This window comes from Lontra canadensis, unplaced genomic scaffold (assembly GCF_010015895.1).
Source record: "Lontra canadensis isolate GAN:19392208 unplaced genomic scaffold, GSC_riverotter_1.0 scaffold38, whole genome shotgun sequence".
NCBI classification, from domain to species: domain Eukaryota; kingdom Metazoa; phylum Chordata; class Mammalia; order Carnivora; family Mustelidae; genus Lontra; species Lontra canadensis.
Window position 1 is genome coordinate 1,648,456 of NW_022631032.1, and position 15,655 is coordinate 1,664,110.

General features: G+C 35.8%; 1 protein-coding gene across 10 annotated transcripts in view; it reads right to left on the reverse strand.

Moving 5' to 3' along the window:
* Positions 1 to 15,655, reverse strand: part of ACAP2 (ArfGAP with coiled-coil, ankyrin repeat and PH domains 2) — a 151,755-nt gene that overhangs the window by 47,504 nt on the left and 88,596 nt on the right. For all 10 annotated transcript variants that reach the window (XM_032869293.1, XM_032869294.1, XM_032869296.1 and 7 more), the window contains 3 exons: positions 15,260 to 15,443; positions 11,405 to 11,449; positions 8,171 to 8,266 (listed from right to left, as the gene is read on the reverse strand). In XM_032869293.1, the coding sequence (XP_032725184.1) occupies positions 8,171 to 8,266; positions 11,405 to 11,449; positions 15,260 to 15,443 (325 nt within the window). The remainder of the gene's footprint in view (positions 1 to 8,170; positions 8,267 to 11,404; positions 11,450 to 15,259; positions 15,444 to 15,655) is intronic.

The following is a 15,655-nucleotide window of genomic DNA, read 5'->3' on the forward strand; positions in this document are numbered from 1 at the left end:
ACCTTCTACACTAGTACTGCAATGCAAGTGATGGTTTTCTGCCTGCTGGACTGGTAGTAAATTCCTCTGCTACATCCCACCTCACTCCTATTACAGCAGAAAAGAGTGAAAATTCACTTCTCTCTGTTGGGGCAGAAGTATAAAGAAAAAAATGTCTCAAGATGGTGGAGGGTTGGAGAAGGTACAAACTGAGGAGATGTGAAGACTGACAGTCTTGTCTCCTACATACTGGGACTGTATCAGGAAGAATATGGAGCATAGCACAATATGGCCCAGGCTTCTATTAGTGCTGGACATTAGGAGTTTCACAGGTACCTATAACCAGCCAGGTGCCCTAGTCCCCTGTGTTTGGAATCCTCTCTACTCCTACCATATCAGACATCATCACTTCTCTCTCCACTTTTTGATTTCTCCCATTTCCATCTGCTTATATATTTGTGCAAATCCTACTACCTTAAATAAAACCTTCCTCCAACTCATACTCCTCTCTAGCCCTCTCTTTCCTTCGTATCACAACTTCTGGAAAAATCTTCCCTGTTCTTCACTGGTCTATTTCGTATTTATCTACCCATTATCGTTTAGCTTCTGCAACTCAGACCCTCTGCTCTCACAAAGGTAAATAATCTTCTTGCTGCTAAACCCAATGTATAGTTCTCAGTCCTAGGTTTACTGGACCTTCTTTCCAATATTTGTATTGATAATTATCCTCTCCTTTTTGAAACACTCTCCTTGGCCCATGGTAACACCATTTCCCAGTTTTCCACCTCCTCTCTCATCTGTGTTTTAATGAAGATCCTCTTACCTAACCACATCTTAAAACTATGTCATTCTTAGGGCCCTGTTTGAAGCCAGACTCTCTTTTTACTCTATACTAGTGGCCTTTGATATTAACTTACAAAATCAAAATCTTTAAGCATACCATTCCAGCACTCACATTTTTCAAAAATAGCTTTGGAAACACTAAAATGATTTTGGGATACCTATTAACTCTCCTTGAGTCAATTCACCCATTCTTGTGGTTACAATAAATAATTATATGCTACTGACTCCTTTAACCTCATTTTTGAGGGGGGGGGCCTCCAGATACACCCATTTAGATGTCCTATCATCAAAATTTAACATATTTAAACTTCAACTCATCATGTCCCTCTACCTTCAAATTGGCTATTCCTTAAATATCCCTCAAGTCTATTTGTTTCTATCTCTATTGCCATGTTCCTAGTTCCAGATCCAGTTATCTCATAACTGAATTATTGAAAGGATATCTGAACTGGCCACCTCCAATCAGGCTATATTTTCCAAAAGGCACCAGAGCTTAGATGCTTTTCAAGGACCTGAAAAATTATGTGAGAATTGAGAGGGGAAAGCTGTAAAACCAAAATTAATAAATGTCTAAAGTATGAAATTATTTAAACTACTCAACTACAATCTAATTCATTTGTTTATAAATTACATTTAATGTAGGATGAGGGTGCAACATAATGCTTCACAGAATGTGTGGTGTGCCTAGAGCCTAGGAAGATCTTGCCTTCCTCCCAAGTCTAGGTTACAGGTCCTAGCTGTCCTAACAGGTCCTTTGAAACTCTGCTATATGGTAAAGACTATCCCCCAATAACCATTCTCTCTTTCTTTCTTAACAAGACAGTACTCAAATTCTAGTAGGTCACATGCTTATCTGGCATTAAGTTTTTAATTCCCAGCTTTCCTTGCAGCCAGTATGACACTGGGATGTACACAGAAGTGGACTCTATAAATTCCAGGAGACATCCATAAAGAGAATGCATCTTTCTCCCTTTCCTCTTTCCTGTAAGCTAGAATGTGGGTATGGTGACTAAAGCTTGATCAGCCACTTTGAACCATGAAGTAGAATAAAAAAATGTAAGCCTGCATCCCTGCAAACCAAGTGACCATAATACCACGCCTTTGACTTTATGTAGAGAAATAAAATTCCATCTTGTTGAAGCTACTAGTATTTCAAGGTTTCCTTGTATTGCACACCAACAAACAAGTTCTCATTTTATATACCCAGACAGAACACTGATCACACAGAGTGTTAGTCTGGTGACTTGTTGGTCTCCTAATAGATTAGGTTCTACAGAGTCAGGGAACAGTATCTCTGTAACTCATGGCATATGCCCTGCACACCATCCCAACAAACACACACATGTACACACATGTGTATGCACCATATTTACTTTTGGTCAACGAATGCACTTCTCTTACAGTCTTACCTTTTTCCTCATTTCCCTAAACTCTATTCTTCAACCTTAATCCCCTGTCCTCAAAAGGTAATATAAACCTACACAGGGGGGGAATAATCACCTAAAAATTGGTATTATTAAATCCAAAAAGCTCACCAATCAACAAAAAAGAATGTCCCAGAACAAATCAAATATATAGTTCTGCTCAGTTATCAAAAATAATTTGAATATAATGAACTTTCTATATAATACTGTGATATATGTATAATTCACGTATGTGCATATATATAAAAAATAAAAAAGATACCAAGAGTTCCATAAGCTTAAGATTCTAAAGTTTTATTATTCAAAATAGCAAAATATACATTTTTTAGAAAATAAAGAGTATAACTCAAATGAAAAATCAATAGACTTTCATTTATCCAAATGTAAGAAATGAAAAAATAAATCCAGCTATGTGTACTACAAAACAGACCCTTTGTTTTTAATTTTTCCTTTCAACACCCTCATATACTGTCTATAACATATTTTTAACTTCAATCTTCTTTTTGGTTACACATTTAACCTACACATAAATATTCCACGGCATCAAACTTCTTCATTAAATAAATGAAATGTCAAATTCCCCAATATGCTAAATCTCTTTCTTTTTCCCAACATGCTAAACTTCTTTAAAAGTACAGACATCAGAACAAAGGCAACAAAACCAAAAATAAACAAGTGGGACCACATCAAACCAAAAAACTTCTGCAATGGAAACAATCAACAAAATGAAAAGGCAACCCACCAAATGGCAGAAAATATTTGCAAATCATGTATCATATACCATATAAAGAACTCGTACAACTTTATGGGGCGCCTGGGTGGCTCAGTGGGTTAAAGCCTCTGCCTTCAGCTCAGGTCAGGATCTCGGGGTCCTGGGATCAAGCCCCGCGTTGGGCTTTCTGCTTAGCGGGGAGCCTGCTTCTCCCCGCCCCCCCCGCCAACTCCGCCTCTGCCTGCCTCTCTGCCTACTTGTGATCTGTCTGTCAAATAAATAAATAAAATCTTAAAAAAAAAAAAAAAAAGAACTCATACAACTTTAAAGCAAAAAACAAAATGAAACAAAACACCCAAACATTCTGTTTTAAAAATGGGCAGAGGATCTGAAGAGACATTTCTCCAAATGTGAAAAACGGGTAGCCAAAAGGTACATGAAAAGGTGCTCAACATCACTAATCCTCAGGAAAATGCAAATTAAAACCCACAATAAGATATTACCTGTCAGAATGCCTGTCATCAAAAAGATAAGAAATCACAAGTGTTGGTGAGGATGTGGAGAAAAGTGTACCAGTGGTGGGAATATAAATTGGTGCAGCCACAATGGAAAACAATATGGAGATTCCTCAAAAAACTAAAAACAGAACTACCATATGTTCCAGCAATGCCCCTTCTACATATGTTCAACATAAACAAAGACACTAATTTGAAAAGATATCCACATCCCCATGTTAACTGCATTATTTATAATAGCCAAGATACAGAAACAACCTAAGCGTCAATAAATGAACAGATAAGAAAATATGGTTTATATATACATAAGGAACTATTATTCAGCCATTTAAAAAGCAAAGGAGGGCGCCTGGGTGGCTCAGTGGGTTAAGCCTCTGCTTTCAGCTCAGGTCATGATCTCAGGGTCCTGAGATCAAGCCCCACATCGGGCTCTCTGCTCCACAGGAAGCCTGTTTCCGCCTGCCTCTCTGCCTACTTGTGATCTCTGTCAAATAAATAAAAATAAAATCTTAAAAAAAAGAAAAAAAAAAAGCAAAGGAAATCTTGCCATTTGCAACAACAGAGATGGACCCTGAAGGCATTATGCTAAGTGAAAGAAGTCAAGCAGAGAAGGACAAATACCACATGATTTCATTCACATGTGGAATCCAAAAAAAAAAAGCAAAAACGAAAAATCAAATTCATAGATACAGAGAACAGACTAGAATTTGCCAGAGGTGGGGGATGAGTGAGACAAAATGAGTAAAGGGGGTCATCACAAGGTACAAATTTCCAGTTATAAAATAAATAACTCGGGGCGCCTGGGTGGCTCAGTGAGTTAAAGCCTCTGCCTTCAGCTCAGGTCATGATCTCAGGGTCCTGGAATCAAGCCCCGCATCGGGCTCTCTATTCAGCAGGGAGCCTGCTTCCTCCTCTCTCTCTGCCTGCTTGTGATCTCTGTCTGTCAAATAAATAAATAAAATCTTTTTAAAAAATAAATAAATAAATAAAAATAAATAAATAAAATAAAATAAATAACTCCTGGGAGGCCAGACGGCTTCCGGGGGGAATTCTACCAAACATTTAAAGAAGAACTAATTCCTATTCTCCTGAAACTGTTCCAAAAAATAGAAATGGAAGGAAAACTTCCAAACTCATTTTATGAGGGCAGCATCACCTTGATCCCAAAACCAGACAAGGATCCCATCAAAAAAGAACTGCAGACCAATATCCTTGATGAACACAGATGCAAAAATTCTCACCAAAATACTAGCCAACAGGATTCAACAGTACATTAAAAGGATTATTCACCACGACCAAGTGGGATTTTTTTTTTTTTAAAGATTTTATTTATTTATTTGACAGAAAGAAAGATCACAAGTAAGCAGAGAGGCAGGCAGAGAGACAGAGGGGGAAGCAGGCTCCCCGCCGAGCAGAGAGCCCAACGCGGGGCTCGATCCCAGGATCCCAAGACCACGACCCGAGCCGAAGGCAGGGGCCTCAACCCACTGAGCCACCCAGGCTCCCCCCAAGTGGGATTTATTCCAGGGCTACAAGGTTGGTTCAACATCCGCAAATCAATCAATGTGATACAACACATTAATAAAAGAAAGAACAAGAACCATATGATACTCTCAATAGATGCTGAAAAAGCATTTGACAAAGTACAGCATCCCTTCCTGATCAAAACTCTTCAAAGTGTAGGGATAGAGGGCACATACCTCAATATTATCAAAGCCATCTATGAAAAACCCACCGTAAATATCATTCTCAATGGAGAAAAACTGAAAGCTTTTCCGCTAAGGTCAGGAACACGGCAGGGATGTCCATTATCACCACTGCTATTCAACATAGTACTAGAAGTCCTAGCCTCAGCAATCAGACAACAAAAGGAAATTAAAGGCATCCCAATCGGCAAAGAAGAAGTCAAATTATCACTCTTTGCAGATGATATGATACTATATGTGGAAAACCCAAAAGACTCCACTCCAAAACTGCTAGAACTTGTACAGGTATTCAGTAAAGTGTCAGGATATAAAATCAATGCACAGAAATCAGTTGCATTTCTCTACACCAACAACAAGACAGAAGAAAGAGAAATTAAGGAGTCAATCCCATTTACAATTGCACCCAAAACTCTAAGATACCTAGGAATAAACCTAACCAAAGAGGCTAAGAATCTATACACAGAAAACTATAAAGTACTCATGAAAGAAATTGAGGAAGACACAAAGAAATGGAAAAATGTTCCATGCTCCTGGATTGGAAGAATAAATATTGTGAAAATGTCTATGCTACCTAAAGCAATCTACACATTTAATGCAATTCCTATCAAAGTACCATCCATTTTTTTCAAAGAAATGGAACAAATAATCCTAAAATTTATATTGAACCAGAAAAGACCCCGAATAGCCAAAGGAATATTGAAAAAGAAAGCCAAAGTCGGTGGCATCACAATTCCGGACTTCAAGCTCTATTACAAAGCTGTCATCATCAAGACAGCATGGTACTAGCACAAAAACAGACACATAGATCAATGGAACAGAATAGAGAGCCCAGAAATAGACTCTCAACTCTATGGTCAACTAATCTTCGACAAAGCAGGAAAAAATGTCCAATGGAAAAAAGACAGCCTCTTCAATAAATGGTGTTGGGAAAATTGGACAGCCACATGCAGAAAAATGAAATTGGATCATTTCCTTACACCACACATGAAAATAGACTCAAAATGGATGAAGGACCTCAATGTGAGAAAGGAATCCATCAAAATCCTGGAGGAGAACACAGGCAGCAACCTCTTCGACCTCAGCCACAGCAACTTCTTCCTAGGAACATCGCCAAAGGCAAGGGAAGCAAGGGCAAAAATGAACTACTGGGACTTCAACAAGATCAAAAGCTTTTGCACAGCAAAGGAAACAGTTAACAAAACCAAAAGACAACTGACAGAATGGGAGAAGATATTTGCAAATGACATATCAGATAAAGGGCTAGTGTCCAAAATCTATAAAGAACTTAGCAAACTCAACACCCAAAGAACAAATAATCCAATCAAGAAATGGGCAGAAGACATGAACAGACATTTCTGCAAAGAAGACATCCAGATGGCCAACAGACACATGAAAAAGTGCTCCATATCACTTGGCATCAGGGAAATACAAATCAAAACCCCAATGAGATATCACCTCACACCAGTCAGCATGGCTAAAATTCACAAGTCAGGAAATGACAGATGCTGGCGAGGATGCGGAGAAAGGGGAACCCTCCTACACTGTTGGTGTGAATGCAAGCTGGTGCAACCACTCTGGAAAACAGCATGGGGGTTCCTCAAAATGTTGAAAATAGAACTACCCTATGACCCAGCAATTGCACTGCTGGGTATTTACCCTAAAGATACAAACACAGTGATCCGAAGGGGCACGTGCACCCAAATGTTTATAGCAGCAATGTCTACAATAGCCAAACTATGGAAAGAACCTAGATGTCCATCAACAGAATGGATAAAGAAGATGTGGTATATATACTCAATGGAATACTATGCAGCCATCAAAAGAAATGAAATCTTGCCATTTGCGACGACGTGGATGGAACTAGAGGGTATCATGCTTAGCGAAATAAGTCATTCGGAGAAAGACAACTATCATATGATCTCCCTGATATGAGGAAGAGGAGATGCAACATGGGGGGTTAAGGGGGTAGGAGAAGAGTAAATGAAACAAGATGGGATTGGGAGGGAGACAAACCATAAGTGACTCTTAATCTCACAAAACAAACTGAGGGTTGATGGGGGAAGGGGGTTGGGAGAGGGGGGGTGGGGTTATGGATATTGGGGAGGGTATGTGCTATGGTGAGTGCTGTGAAGTGTGTAAACCTGGCGATTCACAGACCTGTACCGCCGGGGATAAAAATATATGTTTATAAAAAATTTTAAAAAATATAAAAAAATATATAAAATACTATTCAAAAAAAAAACAAAAAAAAAACAAAAAACTCCTGGGAATGTAATGTACAGCATGGTGACTATAATTAACACTACTATATCATATATTTGAAAGTTACTCAACAGTATACATATATATTTTTTTTTCCAATATAGATTTTATTTATTTATTTATCTGATAGACGGAGATCACAAGTAGGCAGAGAGGCAGGCAGGCGGGGGGCGGGGGGGGGGGAAGCAGGCTCCCCGCCGAGCAGAGAGCCTGATGTGGGGCTCCATCCCAGGACCCTGGGATCATGACCTGAGCAGAAGGCACAGGCTTTAACCCACTGAGCCACCCAGGCACCCCTCAACAGCGTATCTTAAAAGTTCTGAAGAGAAGAAAAAAAATGTTTAACTATATGGAGTAATAAGTATTTACTAGACTTCTGAGTTGGTCATTTGACTATAAATATGTGTGTGTGTACTAAGACACACATATATCTCGGGATGCCTGAGTGGCTCAGTCGGTTAAGCAGCTGCCTTTGGCGTAGGTCATGATCCCAGGGCCCACATCAGGCTCCTTGTTCAGCGGGGAGCCTGCTTCTCCCTCTGCGTCTGCCTGCCATTCTGCCTGCTTATGCTCTCTCTCTCTGACAAATAAATAAAATCTTAAAAAAGATACACACATATATCTCAAATTATTTTATACACCTAAATTAATGCAATATTATATCTCAATGAAAAAAAGATACAGATATCAATGTATAACACAGAATTAAGCAATACAGTACAATATTACCTGTGCACCAAGATCCTTCATGTAGGGCCCAAGTTCACTAAATAGATCATACCCTTGATGGAAGAAGGCCAAATGGGCATACATAAAAGATAACATCTGGTAAGAGAAAAAAAAGTTTAGCATTTTAAAATCAATTCTTAGATAAATATTCCAAAATTTTTAAAAATCTTAATCTTATCTAATGTTTAAAAATTATTCCATTAGAACCCAAAATATCAAACCTATTTAAAATTAAAATTAAGTCATTTTTCTTAAGAGTAGTTCAGAAATATTTGTGAAGCAAGAATAAGTTATATTTAAAAGAAATCTCCAAGTGGTTTAACATTTAAAAAAAAAAAAACAAATTTTAGTTGTTTAGACTATATCCAGACAATCAAACTTCATATGGTAATAATTGAAAGAAAAAGTCATGTTTTCAATACTTTCACCATCTTCCCACGAACATTATAAAATATCTATATGCCTTTCAACCAAACTCCCTGGCAAAATTTTAAATTGAAAAAAAAAAAAAAAAGAAAGAAAGAAAATTAGAAGGTGAAATATAAATTAAAAATATAAAAAATATATATATATAAATTAAAAATCACACCTTACAACTGACTAGGATCACTAAGCACAGCCCAAAGTAGGGGAGTGATTATTTTCCTTCTCAAGTCACTGAAATAAAATGAGTCAACAGACTTTTCCAATATGGAGGTTTCTGCATATTCATTCCCAGTATCCAAAAATGCTGCTAACAGGTTAAGATTTTTTTCCAAGTTTTCCTATATTTTACCTGTTCATGAGAGAAAAATCACCCTTATTTTTATTTGTTTTTACATGGTTAGGAATTTAATTCAATATTAGTAAAAAGAATCCTCCAAACACCCATGTTTATTTTTAGCAAGATGAGGCATCTGTTTAATATTCTGAAGTTTAAAATTTAATATTCAAGAATGCTTCAAAAGAAAATTTTTTGAAGAGAAAACCAATTAAATAAAACACAAACACAAAAGGACAAAGCTCAATAAAAGATTATTCTGGAATTAGATTAACAGTAGTTGTGCAACTTCATGAATATAATAAAAAACACATACAAAAAAGAGGGTGAAAGTTTAATAGCTACAACTACATAAAAATGCAAAACATGCTGTACATCAAAACACATAATAAACATATTAAAAGATGAATGATAAACTAGGAAAACACACATGACAAAGGGTTAATGGTCTTAAAATATAAAAAGATGTTACAAATCAGTATGAAAAAGAGGACTAACAAAAATACAGGAAACACAGAGGCCAAAATATACAGGAAAAAAATCCAAACTCACACATATTTAATACAAACTCATTGTATTAAAGATATGCAAAATTGAACAATGATATGACATGACATTTTCTATCTACCAAATTATAGGTAGAGTGGGAGAAATTAGTACCCAGTGTTCGTAATATGGTTCACTTTCACATACTACTAGTGGAAAAGTTGTATAACTCTTAAAATTTACCATTATTTTTTTAAAGTTTTAATAAATGCTTAAACCCTCTGACTACATAATTTCTTGTCTTAATCTATCCTAAGGAAATAATCATATTATTTATTAGAATGATCACTATAGTGCTATTCTTTAATATCAAAAACATGGAAATTACTTAGAAATCCATTAATGGATAAACCTAATTTATGGCATATTTAATTGATCTGCAAACTATATCCAGCCCTATCACCTATTTTTGAATGGCCTATGAGCTAAAGTGGTTTTTACATTTTTTAAATGGTTGAGAGACAATGAAAAAACATGAAACTCATGACATGTGAAGACTGTATGAAATTCAATTTTCCACATCCATAAGAAAAATTCTTATTAACACGTAGTAATGCTATTCATTTATATATTGTCTATGGCTGCTTTCTCATTACAACATCACAGTTAAATAATTACAACAGAAACTACATGGTCCACAAAACCTAACATATTCACTACCTGGCCCTTCACAAAAAAAATGTTGCCTACACCTAGTATATTCACATGGTAGAATTCTATATGGGCAGGAAACCCATCGTTAAATAAAAAATATTTAGGGCTCCTGGGTGGTTGAGTTGGTTAAGTGACTGCCTTTGGCTCAAGTCATGATCCTGGAGTCAGCATCAGACTCCCAGCTCCACCAGGAGTCTGCTTCTCTCTCCAACCTTCTCCCCTCTCATGCTCTCTCTCACTTTCTCTAATAAATAAAATCTTTTAAAAATAAACTAATTAAAATTTTTTAAAAATAAAAAATATTTAAAGACGTGATGATTTTGTAGTTACTATCAAAAGAACAAAGTTATAAAACATATGTATCAATGATTCCTATTTCATTTTTAAAAAATTATGTGCAATTTTAAAACACACATATACACATTCATACATACATGCTCACAGAAAGAGAGGGGAAAAGGTGGATATATGCCAAGATATTAAGAGTAGTTCTCCCTTAGTAGTAAGATTTGTAAGTATTTTAACTTTTTTCTTCATACATTTTAATTTTCAATTTTCTACAATTAACATACATTAATCTCAATCTAGAAAGGGAAGTGGCAGTAAAGAGCAAGTACAAGGTACTTACCTGATAAGAAATAACATAAATATAGAATTTAGGAAAAAGCTAGGTGAGTACAAGATACAAAAGCAATTTATGTACACCCTTTCAGGATGAAAAACAAAACACTTCAGTGAACAGAGAGGAAAAATTATTTCTAAGGTTCTCAAAATATGAAAGAATGCAATGCCATACGACTACCATCCCCCGTCTACTTCCTCATTAGCTTTAAGATTTTTTTTTTTTTAAAGGAGATCCAAAAAAAAATGGGCATAGAGGCTCAGGGAAAAACATTATCCTCAAATTTCATCACCTTTTATTTTCAAACAGCACTCTAAAGAACAACCAACAGGCTAATAAAATCATCAATAATGCCAAGAAAAATTCTCTAAATGATACGATTTATACATGCCCTCAATCTCAAGTATTTAAATGCATGTTAATAGAGGAGAAAGACATAAGTAACTATAACATGAAGGAGACAAAAAACTGGTTAAGCGACATAGGAGAAGTATGAAAAGATCTCTAAGATTAATTCTGAACCCGGAATAAATATATTTACATGTATATAAAAACATACATACACACACATATGATGCTGCTTTAAACACTTATATATGTACACTTAGATCATATTAGAATGTTGAAAACATCATTTCAATAAATATCTTACTGATTTTAGGATTTCTGATCTCCTTTTTGATTGAAGGACATTAATCTGAGGGAAAATACACTTGGTTAATCACCCAAACATTTATTTTAAAAACTAATCTACAATGCAATATTATAAAATTTGCTTATTCTGATAGTTTGATACTTTTCCAGAAAAGTAAATAAAATCAAATCTCAAGTTTTTCACCCTTTGACACATGTTTTGCAAAAACAGTTAAGACAAACATGCCAATGAAATTCTCATCTATTTTCAACTCAAAGAAAAACTGGCCATGCATAAGTCATAAATACTGAGTGATAAAACTATAACCTTGATAGACATTTGAATTTCTCAGAATTTCATCTTTTCCCCATCCTCCTTATCTAACTGTTCATCTAGACCCTTCAACACAGATCCTTAATGCAAACTCTCATCACTTTTACCACTACTACCAACCAACTTATCTTTTCTAGACTGTTGCAATAGCCTATGAACTAGTCTCTATACTCATGACTCTCTACAATCCATTCTCCACACAGTCAACAGAGTGATCTTTTCAAAATATAAATAAGATTATGCTATGACCAACTTAAAACCTTCCAACTTCCTTGTGTAGCCTGCATGGCCCTTTGTGATGTTCACCTCTCTAACCCAGTTTTCTTCTACTTTCCCTTTCTGTGCTCCAACCCCAATCCCAAACCACTCCCATCTCAACACTTTCAAATTAGTTGTTCTGTCTTCATGTCATAATTGTCTGCCCAGACAGGCATAACGCTACCTGTTACCAATCATGTCCCAGCTGAAATACTAGCCCCTCTGAAAGGTCTATGTAGGCCCTATGTACTCTCTAGTACAACAACTCTATTTATTTCCTTCATAGCATTCATAACCACCTCATGTTTTCTTATTTACTTATGTCTTTTCCCCAGTTAAAGTGTGAGCTCCATAAGATCAAGGTCTTCCTTATTCCCAGCTGCATTCTCCAAGTGGTACATAGTGAGGACTCAGTGAATATTTGCTAACTAAATTAACAGACTTTAAACAATATTTTAATTAGACTAAACTTACTGAAAGATCAGTAAATTATGAAAGTTGCTTTTGTGGTATCTGTCCCAACTCTAGAAATTCTTCACAAGTATTTTGTCTACTATATATCAGCTTAATGAAATTAAATGTTTATACAAAAAAAGAATCATTCACTTTTTGCTAATATCGTCAAAAGATTACAGAATATCTCTTTTTGATATGTTTTTCCCACTAAATATTCTGCCTGTTGTTTTATAATTTTAAAGCACTGATCAGAATACTAAAAACACACCAAGAAAAATCCAAATAACTATGCTCAAATAAGCACTAATTTCCTTTGTATGTCTGTTTCAAGGCCTCTTCAGTTTTGAGAACTAAAATATTAACTTTCAAATGCTCTAAGTAAAGCAGAGGCGATAGATAACCTATTATTCAGACTTTGGAAAATGCCAAAAGTGTTTCTGTTTTATCTATTGTTTTATGTTTGGCAATGAAAAATAGCATTTACTTGAATAAAAAAGTAAATTCAAATATGTACAGAAGCTAAAACATGACAAATTTTATAAATTTGGATATTTATTACTTACTATGCCCTAAAATAGCCATTTTAGCCATATAATGAAATGACACAAGAGTTCTCATCAGAAAAATTAAATAAGGTAATACTTATGGGGGACATGGGGGCCTAACTTAAAACTATTGGATGAACACTAAAGGAAATGGATAATTTATTTTCCAACCACTAGAGAGAATATAACCTAGAAGTAGAAAAGAGATACAAATAATTATAATAAATGCGATTAAGTGCTCTAACAGCAATGTGTATGATACTATTATGACAGCACAGCAAAGGCAGGGGCAAGAATGATTCACTTTGCCTGGAAAAACTTGTATAACTGACCACAGAACAGAGAACAAAGTGGTAGCAGGGCAGATAAAATTGAGAAGACCAATTTTGTGAGAACATCTTAAAATTCAAAACAAGAACCAATTAAGACTGGTGTTAGGGCTGCATCAAAGGTAAGAAGAGCAGACTTAAGAGGTACAGAGAACTTTTTTTCTCTAACAGTGAGAGAGTATGCACCAGCAGGGGATAGGGAAGTGGGTCACAGAGGGAAAGGGAGAGAGAGAATCCCAAGCAAGCACCACACCCAGCATGGGGCCTGACAGGGCTTGATCTCATGACCCTGAGATCACGACCTGAGCCAAAATCAAGAGACAGATGCTCAATCAACTGAGCCACCAGGTACCCCAACACACAGAATTTTTTAATTTGGTTTTTAGTTACAGCAGCTGAGAATGAGAATATCTGATGTAACTGTCTATATGAATCTCTAGGATTGGGTAAGAGGATGTAGGCATTCAGTTAGGTAAGAGCGAAAAAAAAAAAAAGCCATTTGGAAGAAGACAGTTCTCAATTGTAGATCAAAAAGAAAGAGGGACATCTGAGAAAAACAGATTTTGTCATCTATACATTATGGTTATTCAAGCAAGAGGCATTAGACTGTCAGGGAAATCAAAAGGTCAGAAAAGAATAGGACCAAAGAGGTAACCCTGAAAAAGAGGTTGAAAGATTTTGGATAAAGGAAAGAAGCCCAAGGTGAAAGTGAAAAGAAATGCAAAGTAATAGAAGTTAATAAATAGAAGCTAAATAGAAGTTAATGCAATGTAAAAGTGGTTTAAGATAAATCAAGACAAAAGTATATTTCAAAAAAAGACAGTTGTGGTCCACCATCTCAATGAAAGACAATAGTCAAGTTGGTTAAGAATTAAACTGTATCTAATGAGTAAGCCTTAGCATGAGCCATTTCAGTGGAATGGGATAGGAAGATAATACTCGTACCACCACAGGAAGTACAGTAAATGGGAGATAGTTAATAGAAGATAGGAAATACATACAATTCCATTCTAGAAGATTCTCACTAATAAGTGGAATGCACTTCATTTTCTAACTTCCCACTTAGTGAATAGAAACTTTAAAAAAAAGTCACTTTCTACTGTTTTGCAAAGTTATCTAAGTAGTTTTTAATCACTAATTTGTACACAGTTACTTGTGCATTTTTCTGAAGAAATGATCTGTGATTGCTAGTCAGCAATCTCTGGGGACTTCACTGCTGTTTTGTAAAAGGAGATTCAGACAAACTAATTTCTTAAGCTTTAAAGCTTTCAACTCATGATATGTAGGAATACATCAAGTATATATGAAATAATGTATGATTTGCCTTCACTTTTCATGTCTCTCGAGTCCCTCTGGAGACATATCACATTCAAACTGATTTCAATTACACATAGAACCAGAAGATCACCAGGCAACTTACCAAATACTGATCTCTAGTTTTAAAAAAGAGAATGTAATGCAAATATAAGAACACCGCTTCTAGAAATATTTTTCATTTGGTAACATGGTATGCCTTAATACATCTAAGAATCTACTCTAAAGAAATAATCAGAAATATGGCAAAAGATTTATATACAAAGATGTTGTTATCATTTAGCATTACTGAATACTGTATTTTCACTATTGCCAGTAAAAAATGGCAACACTGTCTGATAAGTAGTATTAATTAACACAGCAACTCCACAGAATAAAATAAAGCAATTAAAAATGTTTTTTACAACATTTAAAAATGGGGGAAAGTATCACGTTAAGTGAAAAGGGGAAGGAACCAAAACCAAAGGTATACACATATTTTTATGTGCATACACAGATACACACTCAAGTGAAAAGTCTTCACAACAACATTGTTCAATTTTAGACTCAAGAAAACAGTATTAGTTCTTTACAGTGCAATCATTGAAAAGTAACGACATGTTTAGTTAGCATTTTCTGAAAACATATAACAAATATACCTGAAGTACGTAGTCGAGGGCTATGTGTCGAAAACATTTTCTTGTTGCTGTCAGAATGTTCGTGGCTTCTTCAACTTCATGCTGTTTGTTTCTTTGTACTTGAGCATTTTTTACTAGTGCATTTTCTTTTTCTTCACTGACTTTCTCAAATTGCTTCTTGGCATCTTTAAATTTTCTAAGATCTCTAAAAAATAAAAAGAGTAAAACTTCCATAAATCCTACTATGGGTGAAATACAAACCACACTTTTAAGAAATATCACTCATGGGGCGCCTGGGTGGCTCAGTGGGTTAAAGCCTCTGCCTTCGGCTCAGGTCATGATCTCAGGGTCCTGGGATCGAGCCCCGCACCGGGCTCTCTGCTCAGCAGGGAGCATGCTTCCTCCTCTCTCCGCCTG